We start from the raw sequence: 18,139 nt of genomic DNA, 5'->3' as shown, positions 1-18,139 counted from the left end.
AAAGTTGTCAGCTGAAAAACATTTTCTGGGAGAATAATTGGTGGTGTGGGTTAGCTCAAAGGCTCTCAGAAGAAATAGCAGACCATTTGTCTGTGATAAAATCAGCTTTCTGGATAGTCAAGGGATGCTGTGACCTCAAATGGAAGAAACATTCTGCTGAACTTTGAATAAACCAATGTAATTAGAAATCTCAATGAACAAGTGCAGAAAGCCAAAGATGACATTAGGTTCAATGTGATGCATTGGCAGAAAATAAAGTCTCTAGCATAGTGTTGGATTGCAAATTTGCAGTTGTAATGTGGAAAGGTGTCAGTAGAACCATAATTAGTGAAGTTGAGAAAATTATCTAGGCGGTGTCTGGAAATACTGATTCTTTAAATTCCCCTTTCTTGCATCCTCATTCATTAAGATTTCTAATAATAAAAGAGGTGAGCTGCATAGAGCTGGAAACTCCTGGGTTTGAATTTTCTGCTGAACCATTCTCTGAGATGGTTAGTGCTTACTCTACTGGACTGAATGTAGAAAACTTAGCATCTCAGAGATTAGTTTGCTGAGCAGATATGTGTGTGCTTTAAACCCGGGAGCTTTCAGTTCTGTGCCTCACACCTCTTTATTATTTTCTATATATTTTACTTATTGACATGGCATGGGCAATATTGTCAATCCTGATTGCTTGAGGAGCATGTACATTGGTTGGCCTGGAGTACATAAGGGGCCAGACCAGCAGATTTCCTTTCCCTGAAATACACAGAGAACCAATGATTATTTTAATGATAATTTACTGCTACTGGGTAGCTTTTGATTTACATTCAAGATTTTTTTACTGTATATAACTTTCTCAGTTATAATGGGGAGATCGGAATCCATGCTTCTGAATCCAGAGCTGCTAATCTGATAGTTTAACTAGCACAATATCTTGCCCATGCAATTCAGTAAGCTCATGGAGTTGCAGATTTATTGATCTGTTTATTTGTTGCGGTGAAACAGATGGTATTGAGAATATGTTTCAGGATCCTGAGGGTTTAAACACTGAACCTGTACAAAGCCCGAGTTAGGTGTGATCTAGCAGGCTGCATTCCTTCTGAGTTGTCAGTAACCAATTAGGTTTTTAGCAACAAAGACTGCATTTGTTAAACAATCCTTTATTGATTACAATAGCTAAATTTGTAGAATTGCGCAGGCTGTATCATTAAGAAATAGACAACTTGGGCCAAATAGTCCAAATAGTATTTACAGTATGCCCTGAATGAGCATGTTCCCACCCCTCTTCAAACTATCCATTTTCTCCTTTATGTTAGCCTGAAATCTATATATCCCATATGTGATTTATTGTTAACTATTATACATATATGGCCCAAAATTCAGTTTCAGCACCTGCTGTGTTTTGCTTCTGCTGAGTTGTTAGTCCAGTAACAAAACCAGCAGGTTACTTTATTCCCACAGTAACTGTTGTTGATCAATATCAGGATTAAGCACCTGTGAAAAGGCACAGATAGTGAACGTGTCATTAAAGTTGGGGACTGAATGCCCACAGACCAGACTATCAAAGCTTAAAAGACCAAGGAAGCTAAACATGGCTTAGGAACAACAGGGACAGTAAATGGATTGAAACTGATCGCAAACCATATATATCAAACAATATTGCTGTAACTACTTGTCTTTTGCAGAGAAGTTGTGACGGTCGACTTACAGTCAGAAAGCACAGGCAGATAACTGACAGTAATATTTGCATCCTGTTCTTTCTGAAACACATCCAACATCAGAAGTAAAATTCCATAGTTCATTTCCTGATTTAGAAATGTGAGTGCTGCTTTCCAGAGCCTTCCAAGCAACCACCTGGGCTTGATCTTCACCGGGAACTATTTGGTTCTTAGACCTGCAACGTAAAATAATTCTATTAAGGTTTGCATTTAAAAACATAACATTGCACTTTCACTGAAGAATTGGTGTCTCAGTTCGACAGTTTTTTAAGTGCTGACTGTGGAGTTATGCCCAATTATCTTTGGGGCTAATGGAAAGTCATACAAAGCCATTCATCACCCATTCTTTTCTTGCTCCCAGATGTATTTATTTGGCCACTGGGTTGGGGCTTTGCTGGCTAGTCTGGTATTTACTGCTCATCAGAAATCTATGTTGAGCTCAGTTCACTGCAATCATTCCAAAGGAAAATCAAGAATCAAAGATATTGTTGTGAGCTTGGACAATGCATGACTCTGGACCCACATATCTCTGAGCTGGATGAACAACTTGCTGAGTTCAGGGTGATTCAGAAGGGCTATAAACGATGGCTTACCTATGATGTCTATGAGTGAATAAAAGGGAACGAGAAAGACATTCACTGAATGGCAGGTGTGCACTGGGCTCAACATGAACTCTAGCAGTGCTGGCTGTCTTCCAAGATTCCTCAGCATTACACAGAGAAATCCCTTCTCAAATTCTAAGCCAGCTCTGCCCTGGACTAGAATCAAGGACCCCATTTATTTCATTTGGGATTTGAATTCATGGTTTAACTGAGCACAAAAAGTTTTAATTTATTTTTAATTAACTTCATTAGAATAAAATAGAACAGTACAGACCCTTCAGCCCACGACATTGTGCCAAACTAATTAAGATAGTAATTAAAAGCCTCTAAACTAGTTCCTTTTGCCTAGATAAGGCCTGTAGCCCTCTATTTTCTGCATATTCATGTGCCAATCTAAGAGCCTTTTAAACGCCATTATCATATTTGCCTCCTCTATCACTGCAGGCAGTGGATTTGAGGCACCACTCTCTGTGCAAAAATCTTGGCCTGCACATCTCCTTTGAACATTCCATCTCAGCTTAAATGCACACCCTCTAGTATTAGACATTGTGAAAAAGATACCAGCTGTCTACTGCATCTAAGCCCCTCATAATCGAATAAACTTCTAACAGATCTTCCCTCAACCTCCACCACAAAACAAAGTGTGTACAACCTCTCCTCATAGCCCATGCCCTTTAATCCAGGCAGCATCTTGGTAGACCTCTTCTGTACCCTCTCCAATGCTTCTACTTCTTTCCTGTAAAGTAGGCAATTAAAATTGAATGCAATACCCCAAATATGACTTAACCAGAGTTTTATAAAGCAGCAAGTTAAAGCTTCACGTTTTAATTTATTTCTTAAAATTACATATATAAGCTTGTTTTCAATGCCTTTGGATGTGAAAGACATTTACATCCTATTAAAGAGCCTCAGAATAATAAAAGTCAAATCATTGCACTAGGCTGCCCTGCTGGCAAAGTCTGTCATGACATACCACACAACACTGCTTTGAGCTAGACACTGCTTGATTTCAGGGTGCAGAGGCCAGTGAGATTGACCTCTGCTTCTGGGCTAGGCCATTAGCACATGCATTCTAATACAGGTATCAGCCAGGTAAAGCTCTTCAGCACATTCTCTAAGGCCTCCATATATGAAGCTGTGCACATGTTTTGAAATTGATTTGTATATGTTTATGTTCCAGAATCTCATTAGTCAGTGGTCATTCTATTGCTCCCCAACCAGCATCGCGTAACTACCTTCTGAACCTCTATGGCCTGTATTTGAACTTGCGTACATAGAGCAGTACAACATTAGACAAGCCATTCAGCCCATGATGTTGTGCCAATCTTGATTTCAATTTGTATTAAATGTCCTCCTCCTGAGTATCATTCATATCTCTCCATTCCCTTCATATTCATACCTACATATTTAAAACCCTCTTAAACTCCTACATATTTAAAACCCTCTTAAACTCCAGCAGAAATTAGCAGCATACTGTAAAGTTGGAATGGAGCTTACAACACGGCTGCCGTACGTGATGCCAACTTGACTAGCGAAATGACTGATTCCACTACCACCCCTGGCAGCCTATTCCTGCCACCTACCTCTTTCTGCATAAACTACTTGCATGTTCTTTGGTGTTTGACATTTCTATTATCCTAACCCTAATGCTATCATTCCTTTAATCTTTTTGTCCTCAACCTATTCCCCTACTACTGTGATTCCTATCCCCCTGCCATTCTAGTTTAAATCCTCCTGAGTACAACTAACCAACCTCTCAGTGAGGATATTGGATCCCCTGCACTTCAGATGCAGATAGTCTTGTTTGTACAGATCTTATCTCCCATGGAAGAGAGTCCCAAGAACCATAAATATGAAACCCTCCCTCCTGTACCAACTTCTTAATCATGGGTTGAAGTGCACCATGTATCTTTCTCACCACACTAGCACATATCATGGGTAGTGCTCCTGAGATTAAAACCATGGAAGTCCTACTTTTTAACTTTCTACCTAGCTCCTTAAAGTCCCTTTGCAGTACCTCATTATTGCTCCTGCCAATATCACTGGTACCTATATAGAGCACAACCTCTGGCTTTTTCCCCTCCCTTCTCAGAATGTCGTGTGCTTGTACCATCTCATTCATCCATCTCAGTGACCAAGAAAGGCTTGACAAACAATCTTCTGGAGGAACTCACTGGGTCGAACGGCACCTGTTGGGGGACAGGATTTGTTGATTTTTCAGGTCAAACCCTGCATCACAACCTGAAACAAAGAAAATTCCTTTCCAGCCACAGATGCTGCTTGACTGAGTTCCTCCAGCAGATTATTTGTGGAGCTAGATTCCAGTATCTGTAGTCCCTTGTGTCTCCATGATTGGCACTTGGCTCAGTTGTACCTTGTCATTAAAATTATAGCCTTCTAACTCATGCTTCTCCAGAAGTTCACCTTCCTGTCCTCTGTAACCTCCTCCACCTTACAACCATATAGAACTCTGCAATGCTCCATCTCTGGCTACCTGCATTCCCTGCATCCTTTGTCCCTCCCCACCACACTTCTGCATGACTGAATGTTCAGGTGCCAACACTCTGAAAATGTTGTCCCAAATCTCTCCCCTCCTGTTCAAGACATAGCTTTTTGATCAATGTTTCAGTTATTCATCCTTAGATCTCTTTCTTTGGATTGGTGCCAATGTGGGTCTGATTACACTTCTATAATGTATCTTGGAACATCTTATTGTATGTTGCCATCAAATTCAGATATTGGATTATTAGCTGCGACTTGGTTCCGTACATCAGCATGCTGATCAGTTGAGGGCCGTTTGGTCCAAATGAGACCCTACAACACTAAGGATAGTTAAAGGTCGAAAGAACAACAAATAGAAGAAACAAAATCATTCCTCTTTCAAATGTGTCATTTCTGCAATCACAGACTCCACTGTTTACTGAGTGCTAGAAGCCAGTGACAGATTAGATAATAAAGCAATGAATCACATTAGTGATAGCACCATCTGTCCACAGTCAGATATCAGCTAGGCAAATGGAAAATTCGGATGTGAGTGTAAAGAAATATCCATAACCTATGAATAACGTAATTGCCTTCTTGCTTCCTGTATTATCAATCTTGTATGTGTGTAAGACTAATTGGGAATTCAAATTACATGCTTTGTATGAGTATTGTAGATAGATATACTGTATGGAAATGCAAACTTTCGGTGACCTTCTAGCCTTCCAAATGGTCAACACTTTCCAATAAAACTTTCCCATTGTTGCTGGCCAATTCTCTAATACCAGTGATGGGAAAAGTCAAGTGTAATCGACCAGCGGGTTCATGCATTCTGGCATAGAAAACACTTTCCATATGCATTTGAATATCTTTCCTGCAATCTGTTAACATAGTCTTTGCAATAAGAGCCATCTTAATGAAATATTTACCAGAGAGTGGGCAATTCTACCCTGTCACACTACCTTTGATCCCTCTTGTATCTTTAAAATTATCAGATTGTCAGTCTAAAATATAGGACAGACAGAAGTCTCAAACTAATTATTGTTGTCTCTAATCCCCATCACAAGTTTAGTTACTTACAATACTAAGTTAGTTTATTGTTGTCACATGTATCAAGCTACAGTGAAAAACATTGTTTATCATATCAGTACATCAATGTAGTACAAGGGGAAAGTAATATAATGTTACAGTTATAGAAGAAGTATAGTACAGGTTGACCATGAGGTGCAAGGCCACGGCAAGGTAAATTGAGAGGTCAAGGGTCCATTTTAGCATACAAGAGGTAGAGTTATTAGTCTTATAACAGCAGTGTGGAAGCTGTCTTTGACCTGGTGGTACATACTTTCAGGCCTTTGTGCCTTCCTGATAGGAAGAGGGTAGAGTTAATTTTAAAATAAAGAGTTTGGGCTGGAAGGCTTGTGAAAAAGAAATGGTTTAGGAGCAGTAGTAGTCCACTTGGACCTCCAATTTGATGGGAAAATGCGCAGTTTAATTATTTTGTTAAAAATTGTTACTTTTCCAGCATTTTTGAATAAATATCATTGGCAGATGGCTAGAAATTGAGGGGTAATGTTACAGTAAAACAAACAATTTTTTGCAGGCAGAAAATGTGCAGTCTTTCCAAGGACAACAACCATTGCTTATAAACACTTTTCCCATTACAAAATGTTCCAAGGGATATCACAGAAGGATTTTCAGTAAAAGCTACAGAAAGAGTTATTGAAGTACAAGACAGCTTGGACAAGGACACATCTAACAGAGTTGCTTGCTCACAGCTCCAGCAACCCAGGTTCAATTGCCCACTTCTGTTTTATATGAGAAACCCATTTTTCAAATAATGTCTTCTAGATTTAGATTCTCTAACAAGAAGAAACTCCCTCTCCACATCCACCCAAAAATCATTGTACTTTTCAATTAAATCAGTTCTTACTATGCTAAACTTCAATGCATACAAGATAAATTCCCATTCCAGTTAATAGCTTAGTGATTGTCTAATCTGCTTCCAATGTTTTAAATCTCTTAAATAAACAATCTAATCCTGTACACATTGTTCCAGATGTCACCTCACCAATAACCAAAGCATAATTTCCCTACTCTTATACTCATTTTCTCTCACAATAAAAGACCACATTGTGTTAGGTTTCTGTTCACTTGCTGGACCTGCACATTTGCTCTTTGTGAATCATGCATTAGGACACCCACTTTGTTCTATGTTTCAGAGCTTTGTAATCTCTTATATTTGTTTTGTTCTTCCTCATATTTAGTTAGGAAAATGTCTGTTCATTCCAGTATTGGATGGATTTAACAACATAGAGATCAGGGTGATGTGATAGAACTGGGTGTCCTCATTTACAGTATGTATTACAGACGCTGTTGCCAATTTGAATGGTGCTACCAAAGATAAGGTAGGAGTTTTGTATAAATTCTTGAAGATTCCCAGAATTAGAGTTACAGGCCTGGATGGTTCTCTGGCTTTCAGGTGAGGATGGTCAATGGTCAAATATCCTGAATGCCTATCAGATACTTTCAAAAGGCAATCATGCTGTTAGAACCTTCTTGATGGTAGCATATAACCTTCTTGATGATCTTCTTGATGGTTGTTTATAACAGAGCTTGCTTCCCTGCATATAAATGCCCAAACCCTTGATTGAGTGCCTGTGACATGCCCCAGTGAGTTGGGTGGCAACTGAGTTTATTGAAATTGGACAGTGTCCTCACTGTACAGATGATTTTGGGTAGATCACCTCTGAGCTTGTTTCATTGTAATAGCTGTGCTGGGTCATGGCATTGCCCCAGTTCCTTTCCTCAACCACCAACCCTGCACCCCTCAGATCATTCTTCCCTGAGAGCTTTACTCACCTTTCTTCTGCATGAGGTTTTGCCTTGCCCGCACAAATGCTAGAATGTCAGCATCTGTCTGCCCGTCACCGGTCAGAGGAATGGAAGAGCCGAAGTTTGAGGGCACACTGGGTGAGACAAGAGACACGTGCGTAAAAGCAGTAATACAAAATCTCACAGTAACTTCAGTCAAAAGGAAGTAAAATTTATACGTGAGAGTGTTATGTGTGTGATTATACTTCTGTGTGCTAGTGCATGCACAACCACTTATTCCTCCTACAAAAACAGCAGCTAAAGTAAACACAATTCAGTTTTTCACAAGTAGAATATCTATTATAGAACAACTTGCGGTATAGGAAATGAACAGCAGATCAATCAGGCTTTATCTGGAAGATAAGGGCTGTTTTATAGCCTGCTGTTTTCTCATTGGGTCAACCAGTCAACTGGATGAATCTCGTAGTTTCACGATAAACTTGGTATCCGGGCCACTGCATCTCGCTCAACTCTTCTGAAGAGTGGTTGGTAGGAGAGGCAGTGATGTCAGAGAGTGATGAAAGTATAAAGCAGGTCAAACAGCATCTGTAATTAATGTGGCAAAGTTAGGATTATTGATTCTATAGAACACAGACCAGTGGTGTGTCACAAGGTTTGGCACTGGGAACTATGCAGTTGCTCATTTATTCAAACGATTACCTATAGAAACTGTCACTGGCCAAAACAAAAGTGGTGACAAAAACCGTAAATAGGACAGAGATTGAAAATCTGGCTGAGTGGTGCCATAACAACAACCTCTCACTCAATGTCAGCAAGACTAAGGAGCTTATTATTGTGTACAGGAGGAGGAAACCGGAGGTGTGTCAGCTAATCCTCATCAGGAGAACAGAGGTGGAGAGGGTCAGCAACTTTTAATTCCTCAGTGTTATTATTTCAGAGGATCTGTCTTGCGTCCAGCAAATGTACCTTTACAAAAAAAAACATGGTAGCGCCTCTAATTTCTTAGAAGTTTGTGAAGATTCAGCATTTCATCTAAAGCTTTGAGAAGTTTCTATAGATGTGTAGTACAGGGTATATTGACTGGTTACATCATGGCCTGGTATGGAAACAACAATATCCTTGAACAGAAAAGACCACAAAAAGTCATGGATACAGCCCATTCCATCATGGCTAAAGTTCTGGCCACCATTGAGCGCATCCACAGGGTGCATGGTCATAGGAAAGCAGCATCCATCATTAAGGACTCCCACCATCCAGATCATGCTGGCATCAGGAAGGAGGTACAGGAGTCTCAGGTCATACATCACTAGGTTCAGGAACAGTCACTACCTCTCAATCATCAGGGGATAACTTCACTCATCCCTTCACTGAACTGTTCCCACAACCAATAGACACACTTTCAAGGACTCTTCATCTCACATTCTTGATATTTATTGCTTATTAATTATTATTATTTCTTATTTTCTTTCTTTTTGTATTTGCAGTGTTTGTTCTCTTTTGCACATTGGTTGTTCGTCCATCCTGTCAGATGTGATCTTTTATTAATTCTATTGTGTTTCTTGTATTTACTGTGAATGGCAGCAAGAAAGTGAATCTCAGGGTTGAATATGGTGACATAAATTTACTTTGAACTTTGAATGTGACTGCACTGTATAAGGCATGGTTAGTAAGTTTGCAGATGATACTAAAAGAGGTAGTATCGTAGACGCTGAAGAAGGTTATCAAAAGTTACAGAGGGATCTTGATTAGCAATGTAAGTGGGCCAAAGAGTGGCAAATGGCTTTGAATTTATAAGTGTGAGGTGTATTTTGAGAAGGGCAAAACCTGGGTCGGACTTATACAGTGAGTAGTTAGGCCCTGGGGTGTGTCATGGAACAGAGAACTTAAGAGTCCAAGTACCTGGTTTACTTAAAGCAGCTTCATGAGAAGGCAGAGTGGTGAAGAAGTTGTTTGTTACTGACACTCATCAGTCAGGGCAATGAGTATAGGAGTGAGAATGCTATGATGCAGTTCTATAAGACACTGCACGTAAGGTATTGAGTACAGTTTTGGTCACTCTGTAACATGAAAGACATCACTAAACTGGAAAAAGTGCAGAGAAGATTTACAAGGATGCTGCCAGAACTCAAAAGCCCAAGTTAAACAGAGAGGCTGGATAGGCTAGGACTATTCCTTGGAATGTAAGAGATTGAGGGGTGACCTTATGGAGCTGTATAACATCATGAAGGTTATAGACACGATGAACACGCATGGTCTTTTCCTAAGGAAGGGGAAATAAAAACAAGGAGTGCTGGGTGGGTAGTGGAGGCAATTACAAAAGAGGCAGTTAAGAGACTCCTAGAGAGGCTTGTGAATGTCCAAAGAATGGAGGGATATGAACATTGTGTAGACAGAAAGGATTAGTTTGGTTAGGCATTGAATTACTGGTTGGTTAGATCAGCACAATAATGTGGGCCAAAGGTCCTGTTCCTGTGCTGTACTGTTCTACTTCTATATTCTATTAGGTTCAATACTGGCCCTTTTCTGGTTTCTATATGACTCAAAAAGCTCTTCCAGGTGTATTTTAAAAAGTCTATCCCATCCACACCTCCAAGAGGACCACAACCTTGTTGTAGGATTTGGAGTTTTTCATGCCTCAATGACCCAGAAAGTTCTGTTGGCTGGAGTCAGGGCTTTGTGCTTTGGATTTTGGTCGGGTCACGCATGCCAAACAGGTCCAAGGGTAGAGGCCAGACTAACAGTGATCCACTGGTCCTCCAGGTTTGACGGTTCAACTCAGGGCTAACAACCCAATTGTTACCAAAACAGCAATGAAGAATCCCTCTATAAAGACATAGATGGGGGAACTTCATTGCTGCCCTAAACATCAGTGGTGTAACAGGCAGTAAGTAAGTAATCCCATCCACGCCCTTTCACAATTGAGGAGATCATAGTTAATATTAGGAAATTGAAATTCCTTGTTAGTGTGGTCTTATTATGGGGCAAATGTCCATCATGGCTTATCATGGTGATGTTAATATTAACACCAGATTAAAGCAAATGGTAATGGTCCTCAAAGTGATGAACTACATGTGGTCAAAAGTGAGGATAATATATGAGGGGAAGAAGAGTTACAGTTGATGTTCGCATGCTTCTGCTGCTCTACCAACTCGAGTCACTGGCTGTAGAGGCAGAGGGACATTTCCCACCTACACACAGATCAGCTATGAACATATCGGGTGGCAGGGCAGAAGATAGGGTTTGCAAGTCTCCTCCTGCTAATGCTCTTTTGTTTTCTTCTGTACATGAGAAGTTACAAAGGGGAACAGTGAAATGGAGAAGACTTTCAAATAAATATTTTCTTCCTTACAGGTAACATGGCATACCAGATTGGTGGGGAACTATTACAAGTCAGGAAACTAATATTATTAAAAATAACATAGTATATAAATCAGTAGAATTAATGACTCTAGAATCTGGAATGGTTCAATTAGGATTTATGGCAAATAAATCCTCTAGAAATGATGGTTTACCCCTTAAAGTTCAAAATGTGCTGGCTACTGAGATAATGGCTGTGAACTTCCAGAATATTAAGTAACAGCAGAGAGGAAACATAGTGAATGCTGGGGTAGTTAACCTGTTATCAGTTATTTAAATTCGATTGTACATAGGGTTAGAGTGAATAAGTAACTCTTGCTTAGGCCTAAGAGGTTTTGATGAGGTCTCATCTAGACAGCTGTATGCTGTTTTGAACTTCGAAGTCAGTTCACTATTGACACCAGACTCTTTGGGATGAGCAGATCTTCCTATAATGATCGTGGTTCAGAAGAATGAGAGATGGCCTAATTAAACCATACTAGATTCTAGAGTCATGGTCATAGAATCAGAGAGAGATACAACATGCAAACAAGCCCTTTGACCCACTGAGGCCATGCCAACCATCAAACACTTATTTATAGAAATCCTTTCATATTTTCCAAAGTCCCATCAATTCTCTGCATATTCTACACACGAAATTCAAGATTGATTAATGTCATTTCCAGTAAGCAAAGGAGAACAAAATAATTGTTATTCCAGACTCGGTGCAGCACAATAGAAACAAAATAAGATAAATAAAACAATAATTAAAAAACACTAAATATAAATACATAAGTTACATTTACAAAAATCTAAAAAAGATGGTGGACTTGCACTTCCTAATTTAAGACTATTATTGGGCTGTTAATATTCGACAATTATGTTTTTGGTTATATTGGTTCGAAAAGAGCCAAAAACCAGCCTGGATTGATTTGGAATTAAAAGCTATCAAACAATTTCATTTAACCTCTTTATTAGGAGCTCCATTACCTTTACAACTCTCTAACATTCCAAATTTAAATCTCTACCCTGTTATTAAACAGTCCTTACTGATTTGGTTTCAGTTTCGCAATTTTTAAAATTTTAAACAATTTAAATTGTCTAGCTCTCTATATCAAGATTTTTAATTTAAACCTTCAATAACTGATCCCATTTTTCTATTATGGAGAAATAACTGGATCTGTTTTATTGCAGATTCATTTTCTGATGGTCGATTGATGACTTTTGAAGAGTTAATTAGTAAATATTCTCTTTCTCATACATACTTTTTGCAATATTTTCAGGTTAGATATTTTTTACAAAAATACTTATCTAAGTTTCCATATATGCAAGAATCTGATTTGTTGGATACTATTTTGAATGAGTCCTTTAGTAAGAGGTTCTATTGGTAGAATTTATAATTTATTTTTACTACAAAAAGATAACCTCTCACTAAAGATTAAACAAGATTGGGAGAAAGAACTTAATATGACCTTTGTTAATGAAGATTGGTTGCGAGTTCTGAAAATGGTCAATTCTTCTTCGATATGTGCCAATCACTGTTTAATTCAATTTAAAATTGTTCACCGTTATTACTTAACAAAGGAGAGACTATCTAAAATATTTCCTAATATAGACAATTACTGCGATAGGTGTAAAACTGAAGTAGCCACTTTGTCTCATATGTTCTGGTCATGTCCTTCATTAAAATCTTTTTGGAAATCTTTATTTTCTACAATTTCCAAAGCTCTGAAAATTAATTTACATCCTAATACAGTGAGTGTTCTATTTGGAATAGTTCTGCATCATATTCAGGGTATTTCATCTTCAGATCAACATGTAATTGTATTTGTTACATTATTGGCAAGAAGGGCTATTTTATTAAAATGGAAAGATACCTCTGTCCCTACCTTAATTCAATGGTTTTCTCAAATAATGTTATGTCTTAGTTTGGAAAAAAATCTGACGTAGAACTTTTGATCCTCGATTTGATTTTGAGAGAAGATGGGGCTCTTTTGCCAAATATTATCATTTAATTTGAATTATTTTATATGGTTTCCTTCCAATTTTATTTTATATAAACATGAATTGGTGGTTGATGATTCTTTTTTAGTATATGGATGATGGTAAGTTGTATTGCTCTGGGAGTTGATTCCTAATGTTTTTTTTCTTTTTCTTTCTCTTGTAGTTAGTGGGGTTTCTTTTTTTTTTAGTAAGTTGGGGTTCTGTTTTTTCTTTAAAATTTTATTAAAATTATAATTTTTTTCATTATCATATATTATCCTTTTATGATAAGATTTTTTCTTCAGCTTTATTAATTGTATATACATCAACTTGTTGAAGTTTTGTATCATTTTATAGTTGTAGCACATTATGTATCAATAAAAAGATTCTAAAAATGAAAAACAAAAGAAAAATAAGAAATCCTATCTTATTTTCTACAGTCCCATCAATTCACTGCATATTCTACACATGAGATTCAAGATTGATTAATGTAATTTCCAGTACTTAAGTGTAAAGGAGAACAAAATAATTGTTATTCCAGACTTGGTGCAGCACAATAGAAACACAATAAGATAAATAAAACCATAATTAAAAAACACTAAATATAAATACATAAGATAGCTTATATACATAACTTGATTGTATGTATATAAAGTGATGGTAGGTACAGGAGTATCTGTATCTAAGGAGATTCTGACAGGAAATGATAAAGTACTGGTGGTGGGGATGAAGGGGTAGGTTAGTGGGTGGAAGTGTTGATCAGCTTTACTGCCTGGGGAAAGTAACTGTTTTTGAGTCTGTAGGTCCTAGCATGGATGCTATGTAGCCTCCTCCCTGATGGGGTTGGGACAAACAGTCCATCAGCAGGGTGAGTGGGATCATTCATGATATTGTTAGCCTTTTTCCAGTAACTTTCTATGTATATGTTCCTGATGGCGGATAGGCTGGTGCCAGTGATGAGTTGGACATTTTTGATTACCTGTTGCAGAGCCTCCCTGTCTGTTACAGTGCAGTTTCTGTACCATGTTAGTGATGCAGCATATTAGGATACTCTCCACTGTGCATCTATAGAAGGTCCTGAGTATTGGTGTGCATGGTCCATTAATAGCTACATCATGTGCTCCAGTTCCCTCCCACAGTTGAAAGACCTATGTACTAAATACAGTCTAAAGGGTCGATTGATTGGTTATTGTAAATTCAATGAGAGTTAATCGGGTTTGTCAGGTGTTGCTGGAGCAGCGTAGCTCGAAGGGCAGGAAAGGTCAATCTGCGCTGTATCACTAAATAAAAATTCTGAGCTTGCTTGACCAATTGGATGTTGACCCTGGAGAACAGATGAAGGACTCACCTGGCCTCAGATGAAGAGGTTTTGAGGGTCCTGGCACTGTTCTGTGCAGTGCTATCTGCACTTCTATAACCACTTGTTTCAATGCTGCTGTAAATTGGATGAAAAAGCCACAAAAACAATTAGTGTCCGGAGATTACAAACCACGCCCATCTCCCAAGCAAGCAGTGTTAGTAAGAAAGCTAGTCTGACCTCATCATACAAAGTAATACAAGGAGCAGCCTGAGATGTTTTAGGTGCATTTCCCCAGGGATGAGAGTACAAGGAGACAGTCCACCACTGGAGACACAAGAGACTGTAGATGATGGAATCTCGATCAACAAGTAATCTGCTGCAGGAACTCTGCGGGTTGAGCAGCATCTGTGGGGGGTTAAAGGAATTATCAGTGTTTTGGCATGATGCAGGGTTTCAACATAATAACTGCTGAAACCCTGCATCAGGTCACCAGTCTACCAGTGACAAGCTAAGACTTGGTTGCAAGAGGGGCAGAACCAACAACTCAGTGGTCTGGGATTCCATTGCTTTATACAAGATATAACAAGAGGAATTGAAGGGAGACGGGTGACATTACTAGTCAGGGAAGATGTCACAGCAGAGCTCAGATAGGACAGACTGGAGAGCTCATCTACTAAGGCCATATGGTGGAACTGAGGAATAAGAATGGGATGTCCACATTAATGGGATTATATTACAGACCACCCAACAGTCAGTTGGAACTAGAGAATAAAATTTGTAGAGAGATAGCAGACCGTTGCAAAAAGCATAAGGCAGTTTTAGTAGGTGATTTTAACTTTCCACATATTGACTGGGATTCCCATACTGTAAAAGCACTGGATGGGTTAGAGTTTATCAAGTGTGTTCAGGAAAGTTTCCTTAATTAACACATAGAAGTCCCAGCTAGAGAGGGTGTGATACTAGATCTCCCATTAAGGACTAAGACAGGGAAGGTGACAAAAGTTTGTGTCTAGTGATCATGATGCCATTAATTTCAGATAATTACGGAGAAGGTTAGGTCTGGGTCTGGGGTTCAGATTCTAAATTGGAGAAAGGCTAATTTTGATGGGTATCAGAAATGATCTGACAAGTGTGGACAGGGACAGCTTGACTTCTGGCAAAGGTGTACTTGGTAAGTGGTAGGCCTTCAAAAGTGAAATTATGAGAGTACAGGGTATGTATGTTCCTAACAGAATAAAAAGAAAAGGTACTAGGTTTCAGGAACCTAGATTTTTGAGAGATATTGAGGCCTTGGTTGAGAAGAACAAGGAGGTTCACTGCTGGTAGAGCTGGAAGGAACAAATGATGTACTTGAGCAATATACGATATGCAAGAGAACACTTCAGAAGGAAATCAAGAGGTTAAAAATAGCCATGAGCTTTTATAACAGACAAGGTGAAGGACAATCCCAAGGGCTTATACAAATATATGAAGAATAGCAAGGGACAAAATTGTTCCTCTTGAAGATCAGAGTGGTCATCTGTGCATGGAGCCAAAAAAGATTGGGGAGATATTTTGCATCTGTATTTATTTGGACGACAGAGTCTGTTGAAGTAAGGAAAAACAGCAGTGAAGTCATGGATGGACCATATACAGAATACAGAGGAAGATTTGTTTGCTGTCTTAAGGCAAATTACATAGAAACGCAGAAAACTTACAGCACAATACAGGCCCTTCAGCCCACAAAGTTGTGCTGAACATATCCCTACCTTAGAAATTACTAGGCTTACTCATAGCCCTCTATTTTCCTAAGCTGCATGTACCTATCCAAAAGTCTCTTAAAAGACCCTATCGTATCTGCCTCCACCACCGTTGCCGGCAGCCCATTCCACGTACTCACTACTCTGAGCATAAAAAACTTACCCCGACATCTCCCCTGTTCCTACTCCCCAGCACCTTAAACCTGTGTCCTCTTGTGGCAACCATTTCAGCCATGGGAAAAAGCCTCTGACTAACCACACGATCAAGGCCTCTCATCATCTTATACACCTCTATCAGGTCACCTCTCATCCTCCTTCACTCCAAGGAGAAAAGGTTGAGTTTACTCAACCCGTTTTCATAAGGTATGCTCCCCAATCCAGGCAACATCCTTGTAAATCTCCTCTGCACCCTTTCTGTGGTTTCTACATCCTTCCTGCAGTGAGGTGACCAGAACTGAGCACAGTACTCCAAATGAGGTCTGACCAGGGTCCCATGTAGCTGCAAAATTACCTCTCGGCTCCTAAATTCAATCCCACGATTGATGAAGGCCAATGTACTGTACGCCTTCTTAACCACAGAGTCAACCTGCACAGCTGCTTTGAGTGTCCTATGGACTCGGACCCCAAGATCCCTCTGATCCTCCACACTGCCAATAATCTTACCATTAATACTATATTCTGCCATCATATGTGACCTAACAAAATGAACCACTTCACACTTATCTGGGTTGAACTCCATCTCCCACTTTTCAGCCCAGTTTTTCATCCTATCAATGTCTCACTGTAACCTCTGACAGCCCTCCACACTATCCACAACATCCCCAACCTTTGTGTCATCAGCAAACTTACTAACCCATCCCTCCACTTCCTCATCCAGGTCATTTATTAAAATCACGAAGAGTAAGGGTCTCAGAACAGATCTCTGAAGCACACCACTGATAATCGACCTCCATGCAGAATATGACCCATCTACAACCACTCTTTGCCTTCTGTGGGCAAGCCAGTTCTGGATCCACAGATCAATGTCCCCTTGGATCCCATGCCTCCTTACTTTCTCAATAAGCCTTGCATGGGGTACCTTATCAAATGCCTTGCTGAAATCCATATACACTACATCTACTGCTCTTCCTTCAACAATGTGTTTAGTCACATCCTCAAAAAATTCGATCAGGCTCGTAAGGCACGACCTACCCCTGACAAAGCCATGCTGACTATTCCTAATCATATTATACCTCTCCAAATGTTCATAAATCCTGCCTCTCAAATCTTCTCCATCAACTTACCAAGCACTGAAGTAAGACTCACTGGTCTATAATTTACTGGGCTATCTCTACTCCCTTTCTTGAATAAAGGAACAACATCCGCAACCCTCCGATCCTCCAGATCATCTCCGGTCCCCATTGATGATGTAAAGATAATCACCAGAGGCTCACCAATCTCCTCCCTTGCCTCCCACAGTAGCCTGGGGTACATCTCATCCCATCCCAGCGACTTATCCAACTTGATGCTTTCCAAAACCTCCATCACATCCTCTTTCTTAATATCTACATGCTCAAGCTTTTCAGTCTGCTGCAAATCATCACTACAATCACCAAGATCCTTTTCCATAGTGAATACTGAAGTAAAGTACCTCTGCTATTTCCTCTGGTTCTATACACACTTTCCCACTGCCACACCTGATAGGTCCTATTCTTTCACGTCTTATCCTCTTGCTCTTTACATACTTGTAGAATGCCTTGGGGTTTTCCTTTATTCTGCCCACCAAGACCTTCTCATGGCCCATTCTGGCTCTCCTAATTTCCTTCTTAAGCTCCTTACTGTTAGCCTTATAATCTTCTAGATCTCTAACATTACCTAGCTCTCTGAACCTTTTGTAAGCTTTTCTTTTCTTCTTGACCAGATTTATTACAGCCTTTGTACACCACGGTTCCTGTACCCTACCATAACTTCCCTGTCTCTTTGGAACGTACCTATGCAGAACTCCACACAAATATCCCCTGAACATTTGCCACATTTCTTCTGTACTTTTCCCTGAGAACATGTGTTTCCAATTTAAGCTTCCAATTTCCTGCCTGATAGCTTCATAATTCCCCTTACTCCAATTAAATGCTTAACTAACTTGTCTGTTCCTATCTCTCTCCAATGCTATTGTAAAGGAGATAGAAT

At 39.4% G+C, this 18,139-nt stretch overlaps 1 protein-coding gene across 6 annotated transcripts in view; it reads right to left on the bottom strand.

The window, feature by feature from the left end:
- Positions 1-942: 942 nt before the first annotated feature.
- Positions 943-18,139, bottom strand: part of kif6 (kinesin family member 6) — a 569,609-nt gene continuing 552,412 nt past the window's right edge. For 2 of the 6 annotated variants that reach the window (XM_073056056.1, XM_073056061.1), the window contains 3 exons: positions 14,283-14,369; positions 7,643-7,749; positions 944-1,876 (listed from right to left, as the gene is read on the bottom strand). In XM_073056056.1, the coding sequence (XP_072912157.1) occupies positions 1,860-1,876; positions 7,643-7,749; positions 14,283-14,369 (211 nt within the window). In that variant the 3' untranslated portion in view covers positions 944-1,859. Of the gene's footprint in view, positions 1,877-2,869; positions 3,039-7,642; positions 7,750-14,282; positions 14,370-18,139 lie in introns of those variants that run through there. The other 4 variants (XM_073056057.1, XM_073056059.1, XM_073056060.1 and 1 more) reach the window with 4 other exon arrangements.

This window comes from Hemitrygon akajei, chromosome 9 (genome assembly GCF_048418815.1).
Source record: "Hemitrygon akajei chromosome 9, sHemAka1.3, whole genome shotgun sequence".
NCBI lineage: Eukaryota > Metazoa > Chordata > Chondrichthyes > Myliobatiformes > Dasyatidae > Hemitrygon > Hemitrygon akajei.
Note: the sequence above shows the minus strand (reverse complement) of the source record. Positions and strands in the feature narration are given on the sequence as shown.